Genomic DNA, 10747 nt, shown 5'->3' with positions numbered 1-10747 from the left:
CAAAATTTAAATTTAAATGATAACATATATATGATTAGAAAGAAATATTATATTAACAAGAGATTAAAAGGTACTTTAACTTTTTCAATATAACAAATATTTTAGGATATTTTAAAATAAAAAATATGAGATATATTAGTATTTACATTAATTGTGCTACTATTTATATTGTACGGTACAATTGATATGGGTAAGTGATAACAGTAGAAGTCCTGATGCGTAAATATACCGGAGATGGTCGGATGAGCAATCAATTTTGTTGTATTTTTTATTTTATTGTATTAATATTTATATTATTACTCCCTCCGTCCCATTTATTTAGTCGTGTTTGAAGAATTTAATTTTTTTAATAATAATGGTTTGATTGTGATATTTGTACCTCCTTTTTTAATTTTACCCCCATAAATTCAAAATTTAAATTTAAATGATAACATATATATGATTAGAAAGAAATATTATATTAACAAGAGATTAAAAGGTACTTTAACTTTTTCAATATAACAAATATTTTAGGATATTTTAAAATAAAAAAATATGAAATATATTAGTATTTACATTAATTGTGCTACTATTTATATTGTACGGTACAATTGATATGGGTAAGTGATAACAGTAGAAGTCCTGATGCGTAAATATACCGGAGATGGTCGGATGAGCAATCATGCATGGGAAAAAACAAGAGCGAGCAAGTGAGGAGAAGGAAAATAATGTCGGGAAGAGAACAGTTGTGCTTCAAAGGGCGGTTGAAACATCGTAATTTTAGTTAGAAAGTGCGGTCTAATCAAAATTGTTAACCGTCGTCTGACAAAGGTGCAGGACCAACTATTGCGGAAGTGAAAAGACTAGTTGGTGTCCGTAATGATTTGGCATAGTTCAGTTTGATCGATTAGAAACACAAATAAAGCTAATAAAAATTAGGAGAAAAACATAATTAGCCCTAAAACTTTAATGATCTTATACTTTTAGCCATATCCTTTTCGGCCCTTGATGCTGAAAACATATACTTATAAGCTTATAGCCGTTACATTAGTTTGAGGTGTTAAAGTTGATGGAAAAGTATAATTTGCCACATACAAGCAAAATTAGAAAGCTATTTTATCAAAATCTTAAATGAAGTAGTCCAACATTGGGATTTTTAATGCAACAAAAATTATGCCAAATAAGTTATATTTCCAAAATTTTCATAACGTGAGGAGTTTATTGGTTAAAACTATTGAAAAAGTTGACATCTATTGGGTGTTGAAGTAAATTCCTTTAAGATTAACAGTTCAGATTGATAAGATTATAAATATATATTTTTAACAATTCAAGAGCTAAAAGACAAAAACAATAACTAGAGGGCTAAAAGTGTAAGATTGTTAAAGTTTGAAGCCCAAATAGTCCCTAACAATTAAGGTTCAAATGAGATTCTGGCCCTGTTTAGGGGTGGTTTATAAAGAAGCACATCTAACACAATTATTCTTAACAAAAGTGCTTTTAAGTTACCAAAAATTGGGCTCTTTAAATTATAAAATTTAGTTACGAAACACCTTAAAAATACTTTTAATATTTAAAAGCGCCTTTTCTTTTTGTAAACACACTATAATCCCAAACGGGGCTTCAAATTTGTAAGAGATCATTTGAGTTTTGTTAGTTAAAAAGTTCATTATATTCTAAACTCGATTTGAGTTTAGTTTGCTCATTTTGAAATTTGGAATTTATGTAGAAAATCCAATATATTTGAGTTCAACAAAAAAAAAAAAAAAGCTTGGCAATTTGGCAAACTAATATACAAGCCATGTTTGGACACAATTTCAAAACAACTAAGTTTTTGGAGTTGTTTTAGGAATTAAACAACTAGGTTTTACTTGTTTTAGGAGTCAAACAACTAGGTTTTAGTTGTTTTAGGCAACTAATGTTTAGTTGTTTTAGGAGTTAAACAACTAGTTTTAGTTAAGTTTTGCATTTTACGATTAAAATGAGAAACATTGCATTTTTATGAATTTAAATGATCAAAACTTCATGTTTTATAGGTTTGATGGATTCAATCATCAAATGGAGTAAAGTATGTGTTTGGATGAATTTTGATGAATTGAAGTGGTTTTCAAGTGTACATGAAGTGCAAATGATGAAGAAAAGAAGTGCAATAAAGAAACCAAAAAGATACTCAAAGTTGACACATTTTATCTTCTAAATAGTTGAGGATATTTTGATCATTTGTTAGCCTACGGTCTCCAAATAACTTGATTCTTGATGCATTGGAAATTTAAATCAATGGGCTATAACTTTTGTATTTTGCACAAGAGCTGATTTGGCCTTTGGTGCGACAGCCAAAAACCAGATCCGAGCTGAACTGTTGCAAGCCGAGCTGGGTAGGTGCCGCCGACCTGAGAGGGTGAACCGAGCTGGTGATCCTGCAAGAAAGGATGAAGGCGGGACTGGTGTCCCCGGAATAGCTCCGATGGTCAAGTCAGTGAAACTTGTGGATGGAGTAATAGTATAGAATATTTGTGTATGCGTACCTTGTATAGTCTTGTAGCGTCGTATATATAGGACTGAATGGGTTGTAGTTTCCTTATGGCAGTCAAAATCCCCTTAGGGTTCGGAGTCTTCTTAGGGTTTTATGCGACGGCCCCTAAATGTTCGGAGGCGGCGGCCCACCAGGCCCACCACCGGAGGCAACTGATAAGGCCGAGCTGGCTCCCGCATGCCGAGCTGGCCCGTGCCAGCTGCGAGGTCTCTATCGCCGACCTGGTGCGTGTAGTCTGCCGAGCTGACACGTGTCACACGTGGATTTACCCCACTACACTAGCCCCCCTTGAGTTTAGAGTCATCGAGGGGTCGCGTGAGTCTGGACCAAATTACGAAGCGTCAGGTCGGCTGGGCGTGGGACCCATGATCCCACGATCGCGCACCTTGTTCGGATAACCGCCACGTCTACCGTCATAACCGTCACCTCAAGGGTCACGTCCTCCCATGATGGCGGTTGTCAGCTCAAACGTTTTCCAAGATAACCGTCCTTTTGCAATAAATTTGAATTTTCAACTCGGGGCTCTTCAGCTTCCCGCCCAGGAGGCCTATAAATAGGTCCTACCAAACGTCACTTTCAAGCCTTCATTCTCATTCTCCCCTCTCCCAAATCTCCTTCAGCTCGCTCATCGCCTAGTGAGTCCAACCGAGAGTTGCGTTAATCTCCTTCCAGCTCTTCCCTCTTATCCGCTAGTAAGTCTTCTCTCCCTTTTATGTCTTCATCTTCCACACACTCAGACCTTACTAGTTCGGCACCTAGGCGTAGAGTAGCCCGACCTGCACTCATAGAAATACTTTCTTCCAGCTCTTCTTCTTCCAGTTCGTCCGGGTCTGAGTATCTTCCTTCTCCAGTTTTAGTCATGGACCAGCCTGGTCAATCTGCCCAGCCTGAGACTGGAGCTGCTGGCCCAGGGATTCCCCTGGAGGCAGTCCCAGCTCGCGCCAGGGCTAGGCCCGCTAGGGGGCTTGACATCGATTTTGGGGAAGTCGAAATTATTCCCCCCATCCTTGACAGGGGGATGTGGACGAACTGGTGGGGAGGTATGATATTCCTCCCCAGTTCGAGGCTAGGGCAGCCCGGCCAGGGGAGTACGCTTGCCGTCCTCTCTCTGAATTCGTGACTATCTACAAGGATCAGCTCGTAGCTGGTCTCCGCCTTCCTATTCCCCAATTTCTTTACGACATTCTGACCTTCTGGGGCATCCGAATTACCCAATTCGTTCCCAATGCCATTCGGTCCATACTCGGCTTCTTCATTTTGGGCCGTGCTCTCGAAATTCCTTATTCTTTAGACCTGTTTAGGTCATTTTTTCAAATGAAGGTGAGCAGCCCGGTTCACGGTTGGTTCTACTTCGCTCGCAGGAGCGGAGGGGAGCTCCCCACCCGCGAGCTGTTCACGCAAATGCCTTCCTCCATCAAAGGCTGGAAGGCACAATTCTTTTTTGTGAAGAACACTGGGTTTCCTCCCCTGACCTGGAGGGAGGAGACCCAGGTTTCTGATCCAATTCCCTCACCTCTGCCTGAAGCCGAGCTGGACCGCCTGGTCAGCTCGGAAGCCCGACTGAAGGTAAAAGAGTTTAACAATGCACAGTTCTGGTCGGCGGGGCTGATTCGAGCAGAGGTGAATGACCCTGCCCCCGATCTCCGACCTCTCACCCCCGAGGAGCTGACAGCTTGTAACTTCTTGGCCTCATTTCCCATTTTTTCCTTTTTATGGGCCTGGTCATATCACCCCAACTAACCCCTTCTTCTTGCTCTGCAGTGAAGCGATTCTCCCAGCTACTGAACATTGGGGGATCTGGCAGTACTAGCACGCCTACTCCTGCTCTATCCACGGCTCCCAGCAGCGCGGCTCCTCCTCCTCTGCCAGTGCCCAATCCTCAGATCGCAGCTCAGTCGTCGCCTGGAGAGGAGCCAAAGAAGAAAAGGAAGAAGACGGCGGCCAAGAGGGCTAGGACCGAGGCGACTTTCCCCCAATCCCAGGAGGAACCCTCAACAGCTCTTGCGTCTCACTACGGAGTGAACTCCGCCGAGCAGCAGGCCTCGTCCGAGTCACCTCCAGCCATGTGGCGTATGAGGAACGTGATTCCTCTGAAACCTCCTACCGGCCAGAGCTCGTACCCGCACCCCCAGCATTTTTGCTCAAAGTGGGAGCTGTCGATGAATGACCGAGCTCAGTTTCCTGAAGCTGCCCGGGAGCTCGTCCAGGGCGCAGTGCTCCCACGCGATGACCACTTCATCCAGCTCGCCTCCAACTCCGAGCTGCTGGAGTATTTTTACCTCAGTACAGCCCAAGTGATTCCTTAACTTAGTGCCTCCCTGACATCCCCTTTAATTTGCTGGTTTCTTATCCTGTATTCGATCTGCAGCTCAATGTTGCTGGGGCCGAGCTGGCGCAACGGTACGAGAACATGGGGGTCAACCTATCTCAGGTCGATGCAATCAAGGAAAGGCTATCGAGCCAGCTCGAAGCCGCGGAGGCCGAGCTAGAGTCCCTGAAGAAACAACTTGCGGATGCCAAATCCTCCTGCGAGTTGGAAAAGAAGAAGGTAGCCGAGCTGGCTGTGACTCTGGAGGCCGAGCAGAAAAGGTCTACCGAGCTGATAGAAACGGCGAGGGCGGAAGGGCGTCAGCTAGGCGTTCAAGAGTTTAAGAAGTCTGAAAGCTTCATGAACGACCTGGCCATCCTAAATGGCCCCGTCCTGCAGCTCGGCTACACCAAAGCCATGGCGGATGTTCAGTCCTTGAACTTGCCGGATTTTGACTTGAGTAAATGGCCTGATTACAACTCCCAAGCCGCCCATCAAATTGACAGGCTTGTCACGGGCTACTCCAATGGGCGAGACCTGGCTGCCTTGGTCGCCGACCCTACTCTTCCTGCGACCTCTCCCGAGCTAGAGCAAGAACAGCAAGGGAAGAGCTAAACGGATAATACATAGGATAGGCCTATAGGAATTAGGCTAGGGTAGGGACCGAGTTGGCCAACTCGCTTTTGTATGGCCCCCCGCATGTATATGCCTTTTTGAAATGGAATAGATGGCCTTCTTTCTTATTCAACACTTGTAAAAATCTCTATTATTAAAAAGCTTTGAATACATTATAATCCCAAGTGCTGAACTAATAAAATGAAAAACAGACCTGTCCAACTGATCATTTTCAGCTCGGGCAGGATACTAAAGAAAAAGCCTTAAATTTGAGTTGTGCCAGGTGCGCGGGACTTCGCCTCTATCCAGGCGAGCTAGTTTACAATAACCTGCCCGGTCAGCTTCCCTTACCACGTAGGGACCTTCCCAGTTTGGGTCTAATTTACCTATGCCCAAAGCTCGGCTCACAGAGTTCTTGCGTAATACCAGGTCCCCTGGCTTGAAAGAAAGGTGCCTTACCCTGGCATTGTAGTAGCGTGCGACCTGGCCCTTATACTTAGCCATTCTTATAGCCGCCTCTTCCCTTCGATGCTTGAGCAGGTCCAAGTTAAGCCGCATCTCCTCCTCATTATCCTAAGCCACAAAGTGTTGCACCCTACCCGAGGGTACTTCAATTTCTGCTGGAATTACTACTTCGACCCCATATGTCAGGACGAACGAGGTCTCTTGGGTGGCCGTCCGAGGCGTTGTCCGGTAAGCCCATAGTATGGTAGGCAGCTCCTCCAGCCAATTAGTTCGGGCAGACCCTATTCTTGTCTCCAGGCCGTGCAGGATGGTTCTGTTAACATTCTCGACCTGCCCATTGGCTTGGGGGTGCCCCACTGAAGTGAAGTGCTGCTGGATGCCGAGCTCCGTGCACCATTCCTGGAGAGAGTGGTCAGCGAACTGCCTGCCGTTGTCCGAGACGAGAGCTCTTGGTATGCCAAATCGGCAGACTATGATTTTCCAAAGAAATTTCTGGATCGACCTGCTGCTAATTGTGTTGAGGGGTTCGGCCTGTACCCACTTGGTGAAATAATCAATGGCTACCACCAAGTGTTCGTAGCCACCTGGAGCTCGGGGAAATGGCCCCAACAGGTCAATCCCCCATTGGAAGAATGGCCACGGGTTACTGTGAGGAATCATTTCCTGAGTGGGGGTATGATGGATTGGGGCGTGTAGCTGGCAAGACTTACACCGACTACCAGCTCGGCCGAGTCCCTGAAGATGGTGGGCCAATAGTATCCAGCCAGCATTCCCTTCTTGGCCAATACTCTTGGGCCAACGTGATTGCCGCAGATGCCTTCATGCAACTCGCGCAAGACATAGCTCCCTTTCTCGGGCGTTACACACTTCAACCAGGGCTGCAAGTAAGATTTCCTGTATAGGACTCCATGCGTGAGCACGTACTTCTGCGACTTAAGGAGGACTTTGCGGGCCTCCACCCTGCTCGGTGGGAGCTCCCCATGAGCTAGGTACTGGACAATGGGATCCATCCACGAGCTCATCACCTGAATGACCGCGGCGTTGGATGGTTCATATGCCCGACTTCTGAGGACCTCCACCAGTATTTCCCGACCTAAGACACCAACCGAGGTAGAGGCCAATTTAGACAGGGCGTCAGCTCTCTTGTTCTGGCTTCGCGGAATCTGTTCAAGCGCGAACTGCTCGAACAGCCCTTCAGCTCACGCGTCTTGACCACGTACTTTCTTAACGTCCTCTCTTTGACCTCGTAGCTTCCCCATACCTGGTTCACTATCAGTTGCGAGTCGCTATAGACTTTTATCGATCTAGCCCCTAACTTTCGGGCCATCTCCATCCCTGCAATCAGAGCCTCGTACTCTGATTCATTGTTAAAAGCTCTAAATTTGAACCACAGTGCGTAGGGCAGCTCCTCCCCGGTAGGGCTGATTAGGAGGAGCCCGGCCCCACATCCTTCCTTACTTGACGCGCCGTCCACGTACAACGTCCAGGTGGGATCAGCTTGTCCCGTAGCCTCGGTAACCTTCCCGCCCTGGGCCGTCTCTCTGGCCAGTTCAGCTTTGACTGCTTTTCCAGAATGCTCGGCCTCGGCAGCGTTTAATGCCTGTCCCACCTCCGCTGCCTCTCCGGCCTGTCCGACCTCGGCAGTTTCTTGGGTCTGTTTGGCCTTAGCTGCTTCTCTGGCCTGTTCGCCCTCGGCAGCTTCTTTGGCCTGCTCGGCCTCAGCTGCCTCTTTGGACGGTCCGACCTCCGCTACCTGGATGGCCTAGATGATCTCGGCAGCGTCTCCAGCCTGTAAGACTTCTACTGCTTCTCGGGCCTGGGTGGCCTTGGTAGTTTTTGGGGTCTGTAAGGTTTTGGCTGCTTATCCGGTGTGCGCATCTTTAACAACTTCTCCATCCTTCCTGGCCTGTATGTCCCTAGCCTGATCGACCTCCGCTTCGGGCGATCCAAAGGAAACGCCATCCGCTATGAAGTCCGCCAATACTTGGGCTTTGATGGCCGTCCGGGGCTGATATCCCAGGTCGTATTCTGACAATTCCACAGCCCACTTCACCATTCAACCTGAGGACTCGGGTTTGGAAAGGATCTGCTTCAGGGGTTGGTCCGTCATGACCACTACGGGGTGAGCTTGGAAGTACGTCCTGAGCTTCCGAGCTGCATGTACTAATGCCAAAACATATCGTTCTACCGCCGAGTACCTTGCCTCGGCCCCCTGCAGGGCGCGGCTGACATAATATACGGGTTTCTGCACTTTGTTTTTCTCTCGCACCAACACCGCTCTAATGGCCCCTTCTCCCACAGCTACGTAGATGAACAGGGTCTCCCCTAGCTCGGGAGAGGTCGGGGCTGGCAACCGAACGAGGTGGGCCTTTAGTTCATCGAACGCCTTCTGGCACTTCGGGCTCCACTCGAACTACCGACCTCCTTTCAGAGCCTTGAAGAAAGGCGACCCCCGAACTGCCGATTTGGACAGGAACCTGTTCAAGGCTGCCATCCTCCCTGTCAGACGTTGCACCTCCTTAATATTCCGGGGTGGAGCCATGTCCATGATGGCCTTGATCTTGTCCGGGTTAGCTCTCACCCCTTCTTTAGAAATCATGTAGCCCAGGAATTTTCCCGACTTGACCCCAAAAGTACACTTCTTTGGGTTTAGCCGCATTCGTGAGCTCCGAAGAACCTCAAAAATTTCTCTCAGGTCAGAAATGAACTGCTCTTGGGTTCGACTTTTCACTAACATATCGTTCACATAAACCTCCAGGTTTCGGCCGATCTGATTTTTGAACAACCTGTTTACCAACCTCTGATAGGTCGCGCCCGCATTCTTTAGCCCGAATGGCATGGTGACGTAACAATATGTGCCGTCCTCAGTGATAAACGAGGTCTTCTCCTGATCCTCCTTATCCAAAGCTATCTGATGGTACCCCTTGAAGGCGTCCAAGAAACAGAAAATCCATAGCCAGCTGTTGAGTCCACGAGCTGGTCAATCCGTGGAAGTGGGTAACAGTCCTTCGGGCAAGCCTTATTTAAGTCAGTGAAATCCACACACATCCTCCAAGCTCTCTCCTCCTTCTTGACCAGCACCGGATTGGCTAGCCAGGTCGGGTAGTAGACTTCCTTAACGATCTTAGCCTCCAGCAACTTACCCACCTCGCTTTTGACGACCTCTTTTCTCTCTGGAGCAAAGTTCCTCTTCTTCTGCTTCACAGGTCGGACGTTGGGATCCACATGTAACCTATGGACTGCCAGCTCGGTGGGGATTCCTGGCATGTCATCCGCACTCCAAGCAAAAATCTCAGCATATTCCTCCAAGAGAGATTCTAAAGAGCATCTGGTCAGCTCGTCTAGGCAAGTGCCGACCCTCACCGTGCGCTCAGGTCAGTCGGGGTGGACGGACAGTTCGGTCAGCCCCTCATCCGTCTCCAATCTTTCTCCTTTCTCCATGGGCTCCCAGGGCTCTAAACAAAATGTTTGAGCTACCAACTTCTCCTTGCCCTTGAGGGTGGCGATGTAACATGCCCTGACCACCTCCGGATCCCCGAGTACCTCAGCCACTCCAGCAGGAGTAGGAAACTTCATACTGAGGTGCAAGGTGTAGCAAACAGCTCGGAGGGCATTCAGTGTAGGCCGTCCCAGTATCATATTGTATGACGAGGGTTCCTAAACCACCGCGAAATTTATCGGAACAGTTCGACACTTCGGGGATACTCCTACCGTGACCATAAGAGTTATCATTCCCTATGGCCTCACGGGAGGGCCTGCAAATCCGATCAACGGAGTTTGGACCGGGACGAGCTGTCTATCCTCCAGCTACAGCTCCTTAAAAGTCTTGTAATATAGCACGACTATGGCACTTCCGTTGTCTATGTATACCTTCTTCACCTTGTAATTACAGGTGATGACTTCTATCACAATGGCTTCATGATTGTTGGAGGCCAGAGGGACTGCGTCTTCAGGTCTATAGATAATTTCCTCGTACATCTTCAACCGCTTGGTCGAGCTCTCCCCCGTGGGAGGGGGCCGATTGTGCCGCCGAACTGTATGACTATCCCCGCCAGCAGGTCCTCCGGCAATAGTGTTAATCACCCCCGCCAGATTCTGTGTTTCCTGCTCCGAAGCTCGGCCATGAGGCCCCTGAGGCCGGTCCCGGGGGTAGGTCGGGCGTTCTGACCTGGGCCTTCCTCGTTGCTGGTCAGCTCGTTCATCTCGTATGAACTGCCCAAGGTGGCCTAGTTTGATCAGTTTTTGAATGTCTTTCTTGAGGTGACGACAATCCTCCGTATCGTGCCCCACATCTCGATGATAAGCGCAATACAGACCTTGGTCCCGTCTGCTTTTGTCCCCGACCAAAGGTCGAGGAGGTCGGGAGAGCCCCTCCTGTTCCATCACTGCGAGCACCCGAGCTCGAGGTGTCGTGAGGCTAGTCCAGGACTTATCTCCTCCCACTGGGCGGCTCCTGGGGAGGCAGTCATAAGCGTTCTTCCTTCCCTGGCCAGGCCGTGCATCCACCTGGTCGGCGCCCCTTCTGCGCTTGTCATCACTCAATCTTTCTTGTGCACCCTTAAGGCGGTTGGCTTCCTCCGCGTTGGCCTTCTCATGAGTTCGGTCTAGCATTTCCTGAACTGACTTGGGAGGTCTCTCCACGAGCTCGGTGTAGAGCTTCTGTTTTCGCAACCCGTTAATGAAGGCAGCCATGACCAACTTGTCATCTCGATTTTGAACTTGAAGGGACTCGTTATTGAAACGCTCCATGTATTCGCGCAAGGACTCCTCAGGCCTTTGCTGGATAGTTATCAGATGCGCAGTGCTCTTGGAGAAGGCTCGTGACGAAACGAACTGGGCCGCAAACATTC

General features: G+C 48.2%; 1 protein-coding gene across 1 annotated transcript; it reads right to left on the bottom strand.

Annotated features, from left to right (window-relative positions):
* Positions 1–6553: 6553 nt before the first annotated feature.
* LOC113724439 (uncharacterized) lies at positions 6554–8634 on the bottom strand. Its single transcript, XM_027247342.2, has 4 exons — positions 8319–8634; positions 7786–7925; positions 7159–7659; positions 6554–7060 (listed from the first exon to the last, which is right to left on the bottom strand). Exons 1-4 carry the CDS (start codon positions 8632–8634, stop codon positions 6554–6556), a joined length of 1464 nt encoding a protein of 487 aa, XP_027103143.2.
* Positions 8635–10747: the final 2113 nt, after the last annotated feature.

This window comes from Coffea arabica, chromosome 2c, assembly GCF_036785885.1.
Source record: "Coffea arabica cultivar ET-39 chromosome 2c, Coffea Arabica ET-39 HiFi, whole genome shotgun sequence".
NCBI classification, from domain to species: domain Eukaryota; kingdom Viridiplantae; phylum Streptophyta; class Magnoliopsida; order Gentianales; family Rubiaceae; genus Coffea; species Coffea arabica.
This window is presented reverse-complemented; position numbering and strand designations above follow the sequence as displayed.

Coding starts and splice junctions, on each gene's coding strand:
- LOC113724439 (XM_027247342.2), bottom strand. CDS start 8,634: ATGTTAGTGAAAAGTCGAACCCAAGAGCAGTTCATTTCTGACCTGAGA. Junction 7,660..7,785: donor AGGCCAGGAAGGATGGAGAA/GTTGTTAAAGAT, acceptor GAGATCATCTAG/GCCATCCAGGTAGCGGAGGT. Junction 7,061..7,158: donor CGCAACTGATAGTGAACCAG/GTATGGGGAAGC, acceptor GCGCTTGAACAG/ATTCCGCGAAGCCAGAACAA.